The sequence below is a fragment of the Corylus avellana genome, chromosome 7 (assembly GCF_965113065.1).
Source record: "Corylus avellana chromosome 7, dhCorAvel1.hap1.2, whole genome shotgun sequence".
NCBI classification, from domain to species: Eukaryota; Viridiplantae; Streptophyta; class Magnoliopsida; order Fagales; family Betulaceae; genus Corylus; species Corylus avellana.
The window spans coordinates 8,123,235-8,144,263 of NC_142496.1; the positions used below are offsets into that span (position 1 = coordinate 8,123,235).

General features: G+C 36.4%; 1 protein-coding gene and 1 long non-coding RNA gene across 2 annotated transcripts; one reads left to right on the plus strand and one right to left on the minus strand.

The window, feature by feature from the left end:
• The first annotated feature begins 3,961 nt into the window (after positions 1-3,961).
• Positions 3,962-10,538, plus strand: LOC132185814 (alpha/beta hydrolase family protein). Its single transcript, XM_059599605.2, has 10 exons — positions 3,962-4,314; positions 4,507-4,584; positions 5,657-5,993; positions 6,099-6,325; positions 6,496-6,598; positions 7,269-7,369; positions 7,487-7,661; positions 9,690-9,860; positions 9,973-10,073; positions 10,230-10,538. Exons 1-10 carry the CDS (start codon positions 4,006-4,008, stop codon positions 10,287-10,289), a joined length of 1,662 nt encoding a protein of 553 aa, XP_059455588.2. The 5' UTR covers positions 3,962-4,005; the 3' UTR covers positions 10,290-10,538.
• A 5,598-nt stretch (positions 10,539-16,136) lies between these two features.
• Positions 16,137-19,998, minus strand: LOC132184584 (uncharacterized). The gene is made up of 4 exons (XR_009440572.2): positions 19,472-19,998; positions 17,842-18,572; positions 17,567-17,634; positions 16,137-17,128 (listed from the first exon to the last, which is right to left on the minus strand). It is a non-coding gene; the product is annotated as an uncharacterized LOC132184584 (long non-coding RNA).
• Positions 19,999-21,029: the final 1,031 nt, after the last annotated feature.

A 21,029-nucleotide genomic window follows, 5' to 3' on the forward strand; every position in this document is an offset into this window, starting at 1 on the left:
CTAGAAGGCTCAAATGCAAAAACAGACTCCAAATATGAAATCAGGACGAAAAAATAGGTAAGAAAGCACCTGGTCAACTCTGAAAGTCAACAAAAAAGTCAACGGTCAACGGTCAAAGTCAACGCTGACGTGGCACCAATGACGTGGCAATGTCTGACTTGATACTGCTGACGTGGCACACAGGCTGACGTGGCACGTATGGTTGACGTGGCACCGATGACGTGGCACTGATGATGTGTCAATGATGACGTGTCAATGATGACGTGGTACTGATGACGTAGCACGTAGGGTTGACGTGGCTATGCTGTCGTGGCAATTAGGGCTGACGTGGCAAGAATGGCGTGGCACGTGTGGTACACGCGCGAACGGAGGAGGCTTGCACTGGCGCGTGGATCTGACGCGCGGACTTTCTGGGGGCGCGTGAAGGCGCGTGAAGGCTTGTATGGAGGATCTGAGGCCTGTTCTGGAATCCTGGGGAGCAGATCTATCGATCGATGTCCTGAGGGAAGCAATCGGACCACCGTGGCGGCCGGTGGCTGGACGGCGGAGGCGGAATTGCCGAACCTTTGGGCGGCGCGTGAGGGCGCGTGTGGGCTCCGATATGGCTGTGTGCGGCGGTTCTGGGACGGTTGTCTTCCGGGCTTTCAAGCGGTATAGTGATAGGCTGAAAACCTCGAGGAGAAGATAGAGAACCGTGAGGATCAGAGAGAAGGATTCGCCGGATAACACTGGCGGCGCCGGAGGAAAAATATTTAGCCGCGAAAAAAAATTTTTGAGGTGATTCAGAACCTGTGCTCTGATACCATGTTGAGAATAAGGTTGTATATTGAATCACAAAATATAATGTACAGAAGAGGCCTATATATAGGCGAATAATACAGACCTAGTAGAATAAGGAAATGTAAACCTAGTAACCCTAGAATACCAAAGAAAGTAAATAATAATAATATAATATTATCTAACACCATTAATATTACGACACGTGTCCTAAAAATTAAAAATAATAAATAATAAATAATAAATAATAAATAATAAATAATAGGGTTAAATACCTTATTCACTCATGTGGTTTAACTTTTTTATTTTTTGACCCCTAGGGTTTACTTTTTATTATAGGAGGTCCTTTTGATTTGCCTAAAAACGGAGATGGTCCATCCGTCCAAAATTTGATAGAACGACATGGCAGCACCAATCACGGTTTAACACATGTCCATATAATTAATTAATTAAAAAAATATTTTTTTTAAAAAAAATTAAAAACATTAAAAAAATATATTTAATTAAATTTTTTATTTAAAAAAAAAAAATGGGGTGGCAGCTCTTTGGCCATTTGGGGGTGGTTGGATGGCCAAAGAGCTGCCACCCCATTTTTTTAAAAAATTAATTAAATATAATTTTTTAATGTTTTTAATTAATTAATTATATGGACACATGTCAAACCGTAATTGGTGTTGACATGGCATTCCGTCAAATTTTGGACGAAATTTTGATAGAGGGACCATCTTTGGCTTTAAGCAAACCAAAGGATCTTCCTCTAATAAAAAGTTAACCCTATGGGTCTAAAAATAAAGAAGTTAAACCACATGGGTGAATAAGGCATTTAACTCTAAATAATAATTTTTTTTAAAAAAAAAAACTAAGGAAAAATATATTATAAGTCCCTAAGTCAATGCGCCAAAATTAAAAACTCTCTAGGTTTTTTTTTTTTTTTTCGAAAATTTACTCCCTGGGTCAATGAAACTACAATAAACTCCCTACCGTCAAAATTTTTTAACAGCTGTCAAGACCACTCAAAACTCCATACTTTACCTAATTAAAATATTAATTTTTTATTAATTTAATTTAAAAAATTAAATCTAAAACTCTTTGTTTTGCCGCAAGCCACCCCATGGATGCGCAGGCCACCCCAAACCCCCAATGGGGTGGCCGCGAGCCACCTCATGGGTGGTTTGGGGTGGCCCACCCCAAACCACCAGGGGGTGGCCGCAAGCCACCCCATGGGTGGGCAAGCCACCCCATAGGGGTTGGGGGGTGGCAGTGCCACCCTTGGTCACCTTTCAATTTTTATCTTTTAGTTTTTAATTTTTTAAATTAAATTAATAAAAAATAAATATTTTAATCAAGTCAAAAGAGGAGTTTTGAGTGGCCTTAACGGCTGTTAAAAAATTTTAACGGTATGGAGTTTATTGTAGTTTCGATTGATCTAAGGAGTAAATTTTCCAAAAAAAAAAAAAAACTTAAAGAGTTTTTAATTTTAGCGCATTGACTTAAGGACTTATAATATATTTTCTCAAAAACTAAACCTTAAAAAAATAAAAAATAAAAAATAAAATAAAAAGAAAAAGAAAATTTTAGCCACCTCATATTGGCTAATGGGAGTGGCCGGCCACTCCCATTTTGGTCTTGGGGTGGCTCTGTGGTGGCCAAACCACCCCAAGAGCCAAAAAGGAGCGGCCAAAATCACCCCCTTGGGCCTTGGAGGTGGCCGAGCCACCCCATGGCCTGTGGCTGAGCCTGTAATAGGTATATTACGTTAATGGATCATTCTATTGTAACCTCCCATACAGTTGAGTAGTTGGTTAAAGTAGTAAAGAAGTTGTTAGTTGTAGAAGTTAGCTACTTGTTAATTGTTGTTACTTGTAGTAGTTAGCATGGAGGGAATTATAAATAGCCTGCACGAAGATGTAATACGCAGCTTTGTAGTCATTTGTTTATTGATGAACTTGGTAGAGGGTGAGCATCCTCGAAATGCTTGTTCAATAAGAATACTATCCATTCTTCTCTTTCTTTCTATTATTTCTCTCTTTTCTTTTTTACTTTAGCTCAATTACAGTGTGAATCATATCAGCACTGTAACAGAGCCACCCCCAAGGCCAAAGGGGTGGCTCATTGAGGGTTGTTCGGCCACTCCTTACTTTAACCTTTTTATTTTTTTCTTCTAGGTTTTAAAATAAGACAAATATGGTATATCATCTATGGAAAAAGACAAAATTAATAACTCTGTTAGTTTATGTCAGTCCCAATTAACGAAATTCTACGTGTTACTCTCATAATATGCCACATGTCCTAAAAATTAAAAATAATAATAATAATAAATAAATAAACTAAACTAAAAAAAAAAAAGAAAAAAAGAAAAAAAAAAGTGAAAATTTTATAGGGGTGGCCACCCACCCCATTTTGGCCTTGGGGGTGGCTCAACCAGCCCCCAAAAGGCCATGTAAGTCCACTCTTACATGGCATAACATTATTTTAAAAATTTTAAATGATATGACAACATATTTATAATGTGACAATATATACATCATTAGATTTATAAAATTTAATCTAGACCATAGAAATATTTTTTCTCTTTTTCACTTATAATAGAGAATCTTGATCCATTTATTTGTGATTTAGGAATAAGTAGAGCTTGGTTGATATTTATGAAAAGGATCATATCCTTATCTCACTCTTAAAGACGATTGTCTGTACATGTGATAATTGTTTTCAAAAAACTGATATATATTCAAAATGCATGTGATTTTTATTTAATTTTTAAAAAATAATTGTTATATGCTCTATTAAAAATATATGCGAGAATTAAAAATACATATAAATATCACATTTATTTTAGACATCTACCACTTTAATATATTAAATCAGGAAAAATAAAATCAATTTAATTTGAAAAAAAACTTTATCCTTTTAACAAAATAATTAATATTTACACGAACATTGGGCAAAATTTTTATTCTTATCTTTTATAATTGAATGAGTGCCACGTCAATGATTGTAATCTAGAGCACGTGTCCAATGAGAGAGACTTTAGGAAGGACACTTTTGTGGGCAAAAATGGATAACGTTGGACACGTAAGTATGTTGGGGCCCACAGGGAATAAAAAGTCAAAAACCGGCCCACATGAATCTTCCACGTGACCCACCGGTCCCACCCTCTATCTACTCTCCAACGCCAATAAAGCAACGTCCAAAACTCCCGACCTTCGCCGCAACAACGCGGGACAAAAGATGAAAATGTTCGTTTCCCATTCGGATCTTCGTGCCATGACCCTGAACGCCACCGGATTGCGTCACCACCAGGGGCTCCACCCTGTGCGATCGGACCCGAGACGACAATCCGGATACTATCGGATCCCGCATTTGCTCCTCCCGGTGAGGCCGAGGGCGGTATACGGTATCGCTTTGGAGGAGAAGACGAAGAAGAAGAAGAAGAGCGATAAGAAGCCGGCGATCTGTACGGCCGACGAACTACACCACGTCTCTGTTCCCAACTCCGATTGGACCCTCGCTCTCTGGCGCTACCTTCCTTCCCCTCAGGTCCTCCCTCTGGTGCTCTCTGTTTTCTTCTTTTTTCTTTTTTCTTTTTTCCTTTTTTTTTTTTTTTTTTTTTTTGTGTGTGTTTAATTGTGCTCCGTATACGCACGTGTTCAATGTATTCCTGTGTGCGTGCATGTATGTATATGAAATGGTATGAGTGAATTTATGCCGTGTATATGTATATATATACAGGCACAGCCGAGGAATCATCCGCTGTTGCTGTTGTCAGGGGTTGCGACGAATGCTATTGGATATGATCTCTCTCCTGAGGTGAGTTTTATTACTCTTCGTTCGTGTATAAATATATAATTTTTTTTTTCTTTCTTTGAAGTCAATTTTGGTTGTCTGTTAACTCAAATGAACTGGGTGGTTGAAGAAATTAAATTGTCCTAGTTTAATTCTGGGTTCATTTAAGATGATGAGAGATGATATTTTATATGTGCAAAACACATATAAAAAATATGAATATCTGTTTAATTCAGTACAAGAGCCAGCCAGATCGACTTACATGTTGTTATTAAAATAACAGCATAGTCTAAGTAATGGTTAAGATTAAATCTCAAAGTTTACTTATTTCTAGAAGTTTTTAATAGGAGATAAAAAATGAAGAGAGATTTTGAGAGATTAAATCTTGACCATTGATTAGACTATAGCATACATACTGTTTTTTATAACAGTATGTAAGCCGGATCCAAACCAAAATGGTTTTTGTCAATGAATACAGTAAATTAAAAAGAAGAATGAGGCCATTCATGTTCGGCTTTAGGGATTTTTGGGTTGTGCTGTTGGTTTTGACGCCTAAATATCTATGAGGATTCTCAGAATAGAAAGTTACATTATTAGCAGGTGTAATTTAATTCTGCTTTTATACTTATCAAAAAAAAAAAAAAAAAAATCAATTCTGCTTTTATGAACTTTTTTTTTTTTTTTTTGGTGTGTGTGTTTCTAAATATTCATATGCATATAAATCACACAGAAATGTGTATGCATGTAAGAGCACCCTGCTTCATAGTTTTGTATCTCACGCAAAATTGAAGCATCTTGTCTACTACATCTAATTAGATTGCTTGATTATTTTCACAATCTAATTTGTTTCTTATTTAAATTTTGATTAGCTTCTACATGATGACCTGTCTAACCATGAGAGAAGGTTGAATTGAATTACACCTGCTAATAATGTAATTTTGATTAGCTTCTACATGATGAATTTTGATTAGCTTCTATAGTTAGATGACTGTCTAACTATGAGAGAAAGTTGAAAATTCTTTTTGACATTGTTATGCAAACCTCTTTAGTTCCCTATTATTAGGCCTTAATTGTGATGCTTGTAAATTGCTTACAGTCCTCTTTTGCACACTACATGTCTGGCCAAGGATTTGATACATGGGTTCTGGAACTTCGAGGTGCTGGGTTGAGCACACGCAGAACTGACTTTAAGGAAGTTGGGCAACCACTTGATGCCATGGTAGATTCTTCAGTTAAGAGTGGAATGGATGGCGTTTTTCCTTCAGGGCGACATTCTACCTTTGAACCTGCTGCTTTTACTGATTCGGACATCTCTATTGTCAATAGAGAAAGCAAAGAGACTGTGTCTAAATCTGATGACTTGAAGTTAGTCACCAAATTTATGGAAACTTTTTCACTTTTATCGGAGAAACTTGCAGGCTTTTTAAATGGAGGTTGGTCAAGAAAATTTCTATCAACTGATTGAATGTTAGTTTAGTTTAACATTTGTACATGTTCATTATGTGAACAATATAATGATTTTAGGACAAAATTTGTAGGTTCTCTAGAAGTGGGGCAAAATTCTGCTATTGCTAGCCAAATTAGAGTTTTGAGTCAAGGGCTTGCAAATATTATTGAAGAAGGTCAGCTATCAGTTCCAACACGGATTTTGGACTTGCAAGGGCGTTTTTCTACTACATTAGATGAATTCCAGAAACAACTTGATCTGATTGTGAAGTATGATTGGGACTTTGATAGCTATTTGGAAGAGGATCTACCTGCTGCGGTGAGGTGACACTCCACAATATAAATGACTTCAGATTTGACTGCTTGGTTTTGCTATTCTTTCAGATTTCATCTTCTATGTTGAAATCTTATTTTTTCCATTGCCATTGTTACTGAACTTATAATACACTTGTTGATTGCCTATCTCAATTTTTAGCTCTGTCATCTTAGGTGGAGTACATAAGGACTAGTTGCGAACCAAAGGATGGAAAGTTGCTTGCAATCGGTCACTCGATGGGTGGTATCTTGCTGTATGCAATGCTCTCTCGATGCTGTAAGTTGACACGCCAAACTTGTCATTTGGTTCGTCTTTTGACATTGTTACCTTCATTGATTGCATGCTTATCTTTGATCATTTCCTTCTTGAAATTGTTACTTAGTTGCTAAAAATTCTGGCTTTGATTTTTGTATTGTTTTTCCTCCCATCTAGGTTGTCCTCTCTCTTTGACACACGTGCACGCACGCGCACACACACACACCCACACACATGCACCTGCACACACAATGTAATAGAACGCTTGCACAAAGTAAGTCTGTTTTTAAAGGGGGCTACTGTCCAGTGTGAAGGTAAAAGTCTCGGGCACAAATGTGTTGGTGTTTGCTTGAGCCTGATTCAGCAATGCTTTACTCCTATTGGTTTTTTTGATTTGTTTATTGGCTAAGTAATGTCATTAATTGGCAATCATTTCCTTTTTGTTTATATCTTAATGTGTTTCTTGTATGGGTTTGGAAAGGTTTAAAATTTAAGTTATGTGTGTCAAATCAGGTTATGTTGGCAGACATATCAGTTGTCTATGAACTTTCAAATTCTTTTTACTACCACATAGCTTTTAAGTTTTTTAATACCGAAAGATAAAGATTTGCAAATTTGGTTATGCATCTTTGATATATCATTTTTTTGACTGTGTTTGCTGTTGTATACTAAAATGTGCTATTCAAATAAGGTTTTGAAGGAAGGAACCCTGGGTTTGCCGCAGTTGCTACTTTGGGATCATCACTTGACTATACGACTTCAAAATCTTCACTCAAATTACTTCTACCTCTGGCAAGTGATATAAAAAACTACTTGTTTTAAATACCTCTTCATTTTTTCATTATGGAAATTAGATGACTCTCTACTAGTTATCATGAGAAGCTGATGTTAGTCCACTTTGGTAAACAGGCTGACCCTGTACAAGCTCTAAATGTTCCTGTTATTCCAATTGGGGCATTGCTCGCTGCAGCACATCCTCTTACATCTCGTCCACCTTATGTTTTGTCTTGGTTAAATGCTCAAATTTCTGCTCAGCACATGATGCATCCGAAGTTATTTGAAAAGCTTGTTTTGAACAACTTTGGTAAGTACAAATATGCATCTTCTGTCAACATATTGCATAACTTCTAAGCACCAAAGTGCATTTGGAAAATTGTTACAAATGTTCAAGAAATTTGATATTTGATGCTTTCCTAGCTAGCAATGCCCTTTAGATGCTATCTGAATTATTATATTTAGCTATTACATTATCATGGCATTATTACTTGGTTCTTATTCGTAGTTGCCAAAAGAATATTAAATAGACTGGGGAGTGGTTGGACAGCTTGAGACTTTTGAGTATGCTCCTCAAGGTCTTAGGTTCGAAACCCACCAAGTGTAAACTGCTTCTTAGAGTTATCGAACTGGGGGTTTGCCCCTTGAATTAACTGAGGTGCACTTGCGGAAAACTCCTTGCTGAGGGCCTGTGCACCCCCGAGATTAGTCAAAGCGAAGCTCCAAATTCCCGGTGCCAAATAAAAAAAAAAAAAAAGACTGGGGAGGCATGTCTGTGGCTGGTTTCAGGCAGGTGCAAGGATGTTTGTGGAGGGTTACTATTGTATTCTTAGCCGTGTACCTGTGAAGGATAGTTTGTACATTTTCCATCTCCATCCCAGTTCTGCCTGGCCCAGCAGCAAAGAATAAGTTCTTTCTCTAAATCGGGTGTAGTACATTCAATGAAAAAGGATGACTCAATGCTTTGCCTTTATCCCCACAAAAGCCTCAGATCCCCTATTTATTTATAGGAGAATCTGCCTATCCCAAGGAAATATATGTATCCCCTATTTATTTATAGGAGAATCTGCCTATCCCAAGGAAATATATGTATCCCCTATTTATTTATAGGAGAATCTGCCTATCCCAAGGAAATATATGTATCCCCTATTTATTTATAGGAGAATCTGCCTATCCCAAGGAAATATATGTGTCCACGAATGCTATGCGAATAGGGTCTTTAAGCCCTCACCCAGAATCTATGAGTTCAATCATTATATGTTTCGGAAAGGATTTCAAATCCATATAGCCATTTCAGTCTTACTCCCTGTTCTCTCTTTAATAGAGCTCTGAAAAAACCGGAGTAATGCGGAATGACTTCCAATTTCTGTGAGCTGTAGAGTTAATCATCCCTTATCAATCCTGGTATTCCTCCTCCCTATGAGATGTGGGATGGACCGCACAAGCCCATCCATTATCTACATCCTTTTGGATGATAAGGCATGCCTATCCATTTTTTATCCAGCCTTTACTCCGCTATCAACCACCAGAATGGTTATTTTGTTTGCCCCACTTTCCTCTCCTGCAGCTTATAATTGAATGGTTTGGTAAGGAAGTTGCAATAATCACCGTTTGTAAGATTGCTATATTTTCCCGTTACTTCAATAAGTCAACAAGCTTTAAAACCCTGGGTTGTGTGCAAGTGAATGCAATTATATTGTTGACATTCTCTTATTAACTACCCTTGTTTTTAGTGAGACCATAACTTTGAAGATGACTTACTGCTGTTGTAGTTCATTCTTAGGGAACAACCATGATGTTAAGCTCTAGCACAGGCACAAAATGTCTGAAGTGCAATTCTTGCCATCACTAAATAAAAGAACAGAAATTTTGGCACGACCCTTTGTTCCTGGATTGTCTAACCATTCAGTACCTCCCCTTATGAGGGTACCTGGGATTCAACCCATAGGACGCAGGGCTTTGTGGAGGGAGGGCCTTTTGAACAAAGATATTTTCCTGTTGCATAGAGCTACTTTGCTGCCTGTTTGGGCCCCATGATCTGTTGTCCCTGGAAAATGCACACAACTCCAGGAAGTTGTCCATTCTAATTCTCTTATATATTCTAATACCATGAAATATATTTTTACAATCACTAGGGCATCTCTTGTATAAAGTTTCATTAGCGAATGGACTTTTATTCAATCTGTTTGGGCACTTCCTTCTGAAGTTGGTCGATCAGTGCCGTTGTCATCAATGAGTTTATGCCAGGATTCTTTAAAGTGCTATTTTTAGCTTACTAATTTCTCATAATCCATTTTCCATGTTATCTCAGTCTGTACATTGCTTTTGTAATTTGCAGGTACAGTACCTACCAAGCTTCTCTTGCAGCTAGCAACAGCCTTCCAAGAAGGCGGTTTACGTGACAGAAGTGGAAGTTTCTTTTTCAAGGATCATTTACACAAAAGCAGCGTCCCTGTTTTAGCACTTGCGGGGGACCAAGACCTAATTTGTCCACCTGAAGCTGTCAATGGTAGATTTAGTTCATATATCTGTGCCTATAACAGGCTCCCAGTTTTCAATTAACTTCCTAACCTTTTTCTTTCTCCTCTTGATACCTATGATGATTGATAAAAATGGAGCAGAAACGGTGAAGTTGATTTCTGAAGATTTGGTAGCTTACAAAGTTTTTGGAGAACCTGGAGGTGCACATTATGGTCACTATGATCTAGTGGGAGGTCGTTTGGTATGAGTAATCTATTTCTTTATCTTGATAAAATTTCCTTTGCTTAATGGAAATAATAAATGTATAGCATACTGGATAGAATTTGATCATCTTTTTGTGTGTGTTTGTGTGTTAATAGGTTGTTTAACTGCTCTTTCTCTGTGTCCTTAAATGCAGGTAGCAGATCAAGTGTATCCATGCATAGTTGAATTTCTCAACCGTCATGACAAGATTTGATTTCCTCATCTCGTTTTCTCTACTTGAAATTTTAGTTCAATTCTTTTGTCCATATAGAAGTTAAATGAGGATTCCTGAAGATAGAAGGTCCCTCAGTATCCTGATCATGTATGTTGTTGTTGTATCTATTTCCATTGTTTACATAGTTGAAAAGTAAATAGCATATACGACAATTGAAAAGATAAATCAGTTAGTGTTAATTGAAACAATGTTACTCTTGATAGATATCATGTACAAGAATTTAGATGATACCTTTATATTAACAAGATTATAGACAAAATGGAGCGTGTTGTGCTTGCAAAATATGGTTTATCTGTAGTTCTTTGTTAATTTGCAATATAGAAATAATTTGGTATTTCCCTGTCATTATCACATTTGTATTTGTTTTTTTTTTTTTTTTTGCATGAAAATTATTTGGACAAATGTGTACGGACTTGCGGTATATCATGTATGTGAAAGCCCTTCTTCTGGTTTAAATTTGCAGATTCATTTTCAAAGCAACATGGCCAAAAGTTTGGTTGTATGTACGAGAATATGATTATAATTTGAGGGATAAAGTATAATATCCTACCTCGAAATACAATGAAGGGAGGTGTTTTTAAGGTACAAGATCTTTTGTAAAGCAGCATTATTCAAACAAGTTCCGGGTGAGTTGATGAAATAATATTCAAAATAGGAAAAAAAAAAAAAAAAAAAAAAACTCACTCAATGAGAAACAAGGCTGAAATTAACAATGAGAGATCAAATGAAGGAATTAACACTTCCCGACTTGAGGAATCATAAAATATTTTATATCTTAAGAAAAGATGGTCGTCTTGCTCATGGAGGTAGATCTAATGCACAGCAGGGTTTGCATGAAAAAGTCATCCCTACCCAGCATCCATCCATGTGGATACAAAGTACTCCCTCCCTATTAGTCAAGATTTAAGGAAGAGTACCACAACCCAATGGATTTCACTAACACCTCCACGCAGAACTCACACAACAATGATGAATTCACGTCTATATATTGAAATTAGGAATATATAAAAGAAATCCAAAAAGAGAAACTTGTCCATTCAATTGATGATTCTACAAATCCTTCAAATCAAAATTTTATTGAACAAAAAAACATACCGAGAGTTTGGGGCACTTGCAAAGGAAGTTGCAAACTAAAAAGACACAGCACAGAAGAACTCATCAGCACAAATATACAAACTCAGATGTCTTCTCCAATATTCACAGAAGTCGGTGAGTGAAAATTCAAAATTCAGATTTGTAACTTCCTAATTCAAATGAACATTATAAGGGTATACATCATATTGGACATCGCAACACATCTTTTTTCTCTGCTAGGTTCCGTCTTCAAGTGGCAACACATTTGTACTCCGGGCGTGAACAGTTTCATTACATGGAGTTAAAGTTTCAATAGAGGTGATGGTGCCAAGAATCCGAACACTAGAAGACTAATCCTCAAAACAGCTCTTCACCCCTCTTCTTATTTTTGATCATTTCTTGTTAATCGTACAAACACCCTAGGCACTTAGATTGTTCTTGCTCCCCAACCAAAGAGACAATCATCAAAGAGTATTTAAGCATAATCCAGTTAATCTTCATACACAATCTTTTTTACACTTGAACCAAATCTGTTTGTTGAGTCATAACGCATTCATCCTGATTATTATATATTTGATACCCATAACTTTCATGCCCCGCCTCACAACCTGCTGATCTTGTTGCATTTAGCTAATTTCTTTAACCTTGTGAAATCGTAATGCTTCTCTTGTTGAGTATCAAAATCATCGAACATCTCCCAAATAGTTTTTCAACCATAAAAACCAAACTCATGAATACCATCCAAAGCAGCTTTTCACCCCTAACCTTCTTCCTCCACAAATAATAGGTTATATGCTCTTTATCAAAGGGTTGAAACCAAAATCATCGAACATCTGCCAAATAGTCTTCAAACCATAAAAATCAAACTTATGAATACCATCCAAAGCAGCTTTTCTCCCCTAACCTTCTTCCCTTCTTCCTCCACAAATAATAGGTTATAAGCTCTTTATCAAAGGGTCGAAACCAAAATGTCGGGGGCAGCACTCCTTTCTCTTCTTGTTGAAGACTCGAGGTAGATAGATGATGGAAACCACTAGCATTGTAGTCTTAGATCATGGAAAACCACTAGCATCAAAAGTACCACTTTGGTCTTATTCTTCTTCCTCCTCTATTAACTCCCGATGTTTTGCTCACTGGAAATCCATCCTAGACCTAATATTGCCACGTCACAAGCAGGCCTGCCCAAACAAAGAGAAATTGTCCATTAACTTGGTAACGAGATAAAAAATCAGCATTTGTGGCAGAATGTTTAAAGAGGTAGAAGTATCACTTAATACATAGGCATAAATGAATTAACAATGAAAATTAAACTCCACCTTTCAACATTTTGGAATGATGTATGCAACTGGCGCAATTGGCACTCTGTTTCCAACCCTCTCTAGTCATCTGCGTTAAGATTTATTGAAAGAAATCTTAGCCATGAACTGAATACCCTCCAATCCATTATCGACCGGAGAGGATCTGGATCCCTAAGTTGTCATGAGAGTTTTAAGCCTCAAACTCCTAACCCTAATAAATATTAGGAAATAAGTTGGTTAATAAAAATTGCGTTGAGCGTTCAGACAGGACATTTCCAGGTTCAGACAGGAATAAAACAAAACTATAGAAAATGTAACTTTTATTCTCTGTTTGCAAGCCCGTTCAGACGAATTAGTGAACAGACGTCTTAGGAATGTCTCGTTTGCTAGCACATTCGAACGGCCTAGCAAGCGGATGCTACTCTGACTCCCCTGGAATGCTTCGTTTGCAATCCCGTTCAGACGGGCTAGCAATGGAGGCTTCTATGACCCTTTCTTAACAACTTATTTGACCTAATAAACATTGGAATTAGCAATTCCTTGTTAAACATGACTTTGTATATCTTTGAATTATCTTTTCAACACCGCTAAGCTTGCTCCAATCCGATATCTAAAACTCGAGATACAACCTCTTTAATAAAGATGGTCAAGTGTAAATTCCACCTTACATCACGTATCCTTATTTTTATGCTGATATGGTAAAAAATTGTTTTCCAGCTCATCTTTTTTGAAGACATATATTATATATATTCTTAGAGCTACAAATGACCTTCTCTAAAAGTCATAAAATCACGACTCTTGCCAAGAGGCCTCTCCTTGATGAAGCTACTTGAATTAAAAGCATCAAAATCCGCCATATTTTACCGAGTCTCGCAGTTCTTCCACCAGATTCTAAAGAATAAAACATATTATATAAATTTAACTCTTATATTTCTAATTAATAATAATAATAAAAATTGATAATTCGTGATTGAGAAAAAAAAAATAATGAATAAGTGAGAAAGAGTTAGGCTCAATTTTTTAATTTATTTTTTATATTTTTATTCAATAGTAATTGAGAAACCATTTGCCATATAGAAGAGCACACAACATTTAAAGGAAGAAAATTGACCCACTTCAAATTGCAAGCACAACAACAGATCTGAGAGCTCGATTGGTGATTTATAATTTTGTTTGACACGTCAATATTTAATTTGTTCTATGTCTAAGGTGCCCCCACACACTATTTTCATGCATTTCAGCTGAGCTCTAATACCTATACATAGAGGTTTTGTATGCCATTTTCTTGTGGCCCAAAAAAAAAAAAAAAAGTGGGCGAGATATGCCTATGAATACCTAAAAAAGACATGTATTGATTGTTGGATTGATGATGCTTATGCTAATAACAACACATGCTGAAGACCTTGTTGGGGAGAAAATATTTCTTAGGGGGGCCCTATTTTATTTTACATTTATTTATAAATATGTCATTACTCACTCACCTAGTGACACATGTACACATCACTGTTCACACTTTTAACTTTTTAAATAAGAGAAATAAAGAGAAGAATGAGATCTTTTTTCTCTCTCGGTACTCTCTCTCTCTCTCTCTCTCATGCCTCCTCTCTTCCCCGAGGATCTCTCTTCCTCACTTACGCATGAACCTCATTGTCATACAAGGGGTTCTTTGTAGCTTAGCCATCAAGAAAATTGCTGAGTAGCAAATTCTTAGATCTGAAAGGGCTCCAACAAAGCTAATAAGGCAAGTATAATAAAAAGAGGGATTTGTTGTGTTACAAAATGTATCTTGTCGAAGAATTATGAGGGAGTCGCTCTTAGAAAGTATTTTCGCTTTGTTAAAGATTGTTGCAAGCAGTTTTGCATGCCTAGTAGGGGCAGAACTATCCCCAAAATTTGCAAAAACTCTTAAATTTTATATACATATTTTTTATGTGTTCGACCCCCCAAAATTTGTAAAAACTCCAAAAAAATTTTAAAATTATCTTAAATTTTATATATATATATTTTTTTTTATGTGTTCGACCCCCAAAATTAATTTTTTACCCTTAAAGATTTTATTTTTTTAGTTTCATCCCCCTCATCTCAAATCCTAATTCCACCCCTGCCTGGCATATGGCTTTGGTAAAAAAAAAAAAAAAAAAAAAAAAAAAAAAAAAAGGTCAATTATAAGACCCTGATGAGTTTTTTGATGTGCAGAATTGGAATGTTTCATGGAAATCGAGAATAAGTATTGGCAATTTCTCAAGATTGCATGTTCTACCACATAAGAAAGCACGTATATGTATTAAGAATAAAGGAAAGAGATGAGTGAGATGGATCAAATAGTTTTACTAATAAATCTCTTTAATTTGTATAGCTTATAATAATTAATGTAATAACCCTTAGATAATGCATGCAACATAGTTTTGAAGATGAGACATGCTACACATCATTCTCTTAACCATCTTTCAACCATCCTTTTTGGCAAATCTAATGAATTCATCATTGATTTGTGAATTCATATAGGTCCTACAAAAATTCAATAGTAAATTCACTCATTCACTATAAGGAGATGGTTGAAAAAATAATTTTTATCATTTCTCTTTCAAGATCATAAAGATATTTATATTTGAAACCAACTATGTAACTCGACCATTGGGGAAGTATTGGCGAAGTTGATATTTACTAAACAAGAAGGGGATATTTACCCTTGGTTTAAAGTTTACTAAACAATAAGGGGATATTTACTAAACAGGAAGGGCGTCTTTTGTATAAAGTTTCGTTAGTAAATGAACTTTTATTCAATCTGTTTGGGCTCTTCCTTCTGAAGTTGGTCCATCAGTGCAGTTGTTGTCGATGAGTTTGTGCCGGGATTCTTTAAAGTGCTATTTTTAGCTTACTAATTTCTCATTAATCCATTTTCCATGGTATCTCAGTCTGTACATTGCATTTGTAATTTGCAGGTACAGTAACTACCAAGCTTCTCTTGCAGCTTACAACAGCCTTCCAGGAGGGTGGTTTACGTGACAGAAAGAGAGATCAAATAAAGGAATTAACACTTCCCGACTTGAGGAATCATAAACCAAATATTCTTCTACCAATATTTTATATCTTAAGAAAAGATGGTCGTCTTGCTCATGGAGGTAGATCTAATGCACAGCAGGGTTTGCATGAAAAGCTGAAAGTCATCCCTACCCTGCATCCATCCATGTGTATACAAAGTACTCCCTATTAGTCAAGATTTAAGGATGAGTACCACAAACCAATGGAAATGCTCACTAGCACCTCTACGCAGAACTCACACTACAATGATGAATTCACATGTCTATATATTGAAATTAAGAATATATAAAAGAAATCTAAAATGAGAAACTTGTCCTCTAAGTTGATGATTCTACAAATCCTTTAAATCAAAATTTTATTGAAAAAAAAAAACATACAAGAGTTTTGCTCTGTTGCCAAGGAAGATGCAAACTAAACAGACACAGCACCAAAGAACTCATCAGCACAAATATATGCACAAATATACAAACTCAGATGTCTTCTCCAAATATCCACAGAACTCGGTGAGTGTAAATTCAAAATTCAGATTTATAACTTCCTAATTCAAATGAACATAATAAGGGGCTACAGCATATTGGACATCGCAACACATTTTTTCTCTACTAGGTTCCGTCTTCAAGTGGCAACACATTTGTACTCCGAGCTTGGACAGTTTCATTGCATAGAGTTAAAATTTCAACAGAGGTCATGGTGCCAAGAATCCGAACACTAGAAAACTAATCATCAAAACATCTCTTCACCTCTCTTCTTATTTTTGATCCTTTCTTGTTAACCGTAAAAACACCCTAGGTGCTTAGATTGTTCTTGCTCCCCAACCAAAGAGACAATCATCAAAGAGTATTTAAGCATAATCCAATTGATCTTCATACACAACTTTATTACACTTGAACCAAATCTGTTTGTCGAGTCATAACACATGCATCCTGATTATTATATATTTGATACCCATAACTTTCATGCCCGCCTCACAACCTGCTGATCTTGTTGCATTTAACTAATTTCTTTAGTCTTGTGAAATCGTAATGCTTCTCTGGTTGAGTATCAAAATCATCAAACATCTCCCAAATAGTCTTCAAACCACAAAAATCAAACTCATGAATACCATCCAAAGCAGCTTTTCTCCCCTAACCTTCTTCCCATCTTCCTCCACAGATAATAGGTTATAAGCTCTTTATCAAAGGGTCGAAACCAAAATGTTGAGGGCAGCACTCCTTTCTCTTCTCCTTGAAGATTCGAGGTAGATAGATGATGAGAACCCCTAGCATTGTCGTCTTAGATCATGGAAAAACCACTAGCATCAAAAGTACCACTTTGGTCTTATTCTTCTTCCTCCTCTACGAACTCCCGATGTTTTGCTCACTGGAAATCCATCCTAGACCTAATATAGCCACGTCACAAGCAGACCTGCCCAAACAAAGAGAAATTGTCCATTAACTTGGTAACGAGATAAAAAATCAGCATTTGTGGCAGAATGTTTAAAGAAGTAGAAGTATCACTTAATACATAGTCATAAATAATTAACAATGAAAATTAAACTTCACCTTTCAACATCTTCGAATGATGTATCACTCTATTATTTTTAACACAAATTCTATGATGTGCAAAGGAATAAAGTAACATAGCCTCAAGCACCCACCTAATCTCAAACTAGAAATCAAAAAATTTAACAAACCCACAACCCAAATCCTCCCAACAATTCAGCAGAACTTACCCACAAAGCCGACCCAAATCCCCATTTCCCATAATACACCAAAAACATTTAAAAGAAAAAAGTCATACACGCATTCAGAAGCCCAAAAAAATATTTAAATCCACAAATAAAACAGTGGAAGTATGACAAACCTCATTGGTGGAGGAGCATGCCCGAGATGTAGACGGTGGAGGACTGATGAGAGCTTTTGAGGTCGTAGCTGTGCTATGTAACAAAAAACATAGTTACTACTTGCCAAATAACGTTTAGCGATAAAACAATAAAAATTTCACTTTTACCATGATGCTACTTCAAAACATAAAACAGCTGCTACGAATTTCACTTAGCTACCAAAATCAGATCACCACCATCCATGAAGAGTGTGTAACCCACTATTTATTGAAGAAGGTTATGGGAGAAGAGTTACCTTGGTATCCATGAGTCCGATCTTTATGTGAAAAAGCCCTGTGGGAAATCTTCGATGATTTTGATGGTCAGGAGGGGATGCATTACGTTTTCACAAGGCTAAAAAAATTTGCTAAATGTGTGGCAAGATCAGAAGGTCGTGGGAGTGGGAATGAAAACTTTGGCTACCAAATATATAATCATCAGGGTGAACATGTTATTGGACTTAACAAACTACTTTGTTTCAAGGTATAATAAGGATCGTGCATGAAAAATCCAACTGGACTATGCACGAATTATCGAACGGGGTGTCTCCTTGGTTGGGGAGCAAGAAGGATCTACCACCTAAGTTTTAAGCACAATTAATAAGAAGTGATCAGAAACAAAAAGAGGGGTGAAGAGATGTATTGAGGATCGGTCTTCTGGTGTTCAGATTCTTGGCACCATGACCTCTGTTGAAACTCCAACTCCATGCAATGAAACCCCAAGCCCGGAATACAAACGTGTTGCCACTTGAGGACGGAACCCGGCAGAGAAAAAAGATATGTTGCGATGTCCAATATGATGTACTTCAAGCCGCTAATATTCAAATTAGCGAGCTTTGAATTTGAATTTACACTCTCACCAAGTTCTGTGGATATTGGGGAAGGCGTGGGAGTAGAAGACAATACTCAAATGACTGATATGGAAAAGCACACCAACAAGATTATGCAAACGAGCCAAAAAGCTGCCACTGAAGTCCACAATATCAACCTAGATGTTATAAACAAAAAGAATTAGAGAGACCTGCATATCATATGCATTATGAATTTATTTCATTTGTAATAAATATGACCTGACCAAACAAATTGGCCATGTGACAGTGCAAAAAATGGGTAATCTATTTGATAGTGGGTATATATGAAACCGTGGCCTTACTTCATACTTTTATAGCGAACAAAATAAATCATACCAACACTCGTGACAAGACAAACAACAGCAGAAAGGTGGTGTTCTCGATAAGTCAAAAGTAGAATGTAATGCTAGTGCTATTATGTTGTCCCAACCAATGAGAATCAACATTATCATCTTAAAACCAGTATTGCTGGATATACAAAGAAAAGAGAACGTAAAGTGATTCCTGAAAATGTCACTAAAACAAAAGAAAATCACATTTCTAAGGGGATAAATTTAAAATCGGTAACCTATATAAGATCTGAGTTTTCATCAAACGCGGTAGCTACTGCCTCTACAGCAGCCAACTAAAGATTATAATTAGCAAGAGAAAGTGCTTAATAAAGTCCCAAATAGGCAATACTCAAAAGAAATCCCATATAACCTTTGCCACTCTGATTGAAAGAGTTGGTAAACTTTACACACAGTAATTCCACCAAAGAATTATCAACTGATATACACACATGACACATGTATACAAAACAAAAATGACTGATTAATCAAATAGGGATATAAACAACTCCTGAACTTCAGGGCTCTCTTCACTGATTTCTATGTATGTAGATACTATAATATGACATACAGAAATTTAATGTTTACCAACATAAGAAATATAAATAAACTATATAAGCAAAAAAGAAAAGAAAAGAGAAAATCCATTTATTCAAGCAGAAACACGGCCACAAATTGATGACAAATAAATTAACAACGAAACTTACCTTTGGATCCCACTTATTTATTTGAAGCATATCTTGGTTTCGAACCTTCCCCTTTGCATCTGCAACATTGGTTTTCTTCCTCGGCCTTCCAAGAAGTTCCTTATCCCCATCAACTTTCAAGGCAGATAAATTCCTCTTCTTCACCAAAACCTATCTTCATTATCACCACCTTCATCCCTGATTTCGTCATAACTCACCTTCTCGGAACCGATCTCAGTCTTATCTTTCACAGAAACCCAACCTTCAAACACAGATCCACCCTTACCCTTCTCCTCAGCCCCCGAATCTTGCTTTCTCTCCACTTTCCCCTTCTTCCGACCCCTCCCACGACGCCTCTTCAGCCCCTCCCCCGCAACGTTCTCTTCGATTTCTTGCCGGCGTTTTGCTTCTCCAAAACCCCCTCCTCCTCATGCTTCCGAACCTCTCAGATCTACCACGCTTCTTCACCGCTCCCACTCCTTCCCCCTCAGTCTCAGCACCGCCGTTACTCGTATCTTTTTCCACTGCGCTAATGACCCCTTGGTTTTGTAGGTCAGAAATTGTTTACGTGTCACGCTCTGCTGGAGTTAGCGTGCATGTAGTAGGATGATGTGTTAAGTAGGGGGAGGCGTGCAAAGTGGACGACAGCTTTCATTACTTAAAATGGAAAATGCCACGTGTACTGCGGAGACAATTAACGTGCGTGACAAGGATGAAATCATGAAACGGTTGGGGTGCTGATGCGCATGCTGCACGGTGCACGGTGCACGTGAGCCTCGATGGTGTCGTGGATTGAATGGGCTTGTTGGTCGTGGGTTTATTTTTCAAACAGTCCATTGTCGTACTTCCAAATTACCTGGTTTTGGGCCTTATAAAAAGATTTGGGGCCTTGTCATGTAATTATAAGTTTCTGGTTGGATTGAATGCAATTACGAGAGGTTCTAGTGTAATACTACTTTTGTTCATTTAATGACATGGCATTGCCACGTCGTACTGCCATATCAGTAAAAATAAAAAATGTAAAATTAATTCTTGTAATTATAACGATGGCAAAAGCCATAAAAGTTTATGGGGTTACAAAGCTTTCTCGAAAAATAAAAAAGTAGCTTGATTCTCTTAAGACTATATAAGGAAAAGAGAAATGCTAAAGCCCCAAATTTTTTGCCTAATAAAAGTTTAACTTTTGCCTTCTTTTTTTTTAAAAAAAAAAAAAAGAAAAATGGAAAAAAATGTCTAAAGCAACCTTATCTATTTTTTGCCTTTCTTTTATTTAGTATTTAAAAAAAAATAAAAAATAGTATTTTTCTTCATAATAATGACATTTTCTTAAAAAAAATGACATTATTATGAAAAAATACCATTTTTCATTTTTTTAAAAATACCAAATAAAAGAAAGACAAAAAATAGATAGGGTTGCTTCAAACATTTTTTCTATTTTTTATAAGTTGGGTCTCTATCATTCCTCTAAGAAAAATTGATGCTAGTGCTCCTAGACTCTTAAAGCATGTTTGGAATTATAATTAAAGTTTTTAAAGTCAAAATGAGTGTTTTTGAAAAAAAAAAAAAAAAAAAAAAAAAA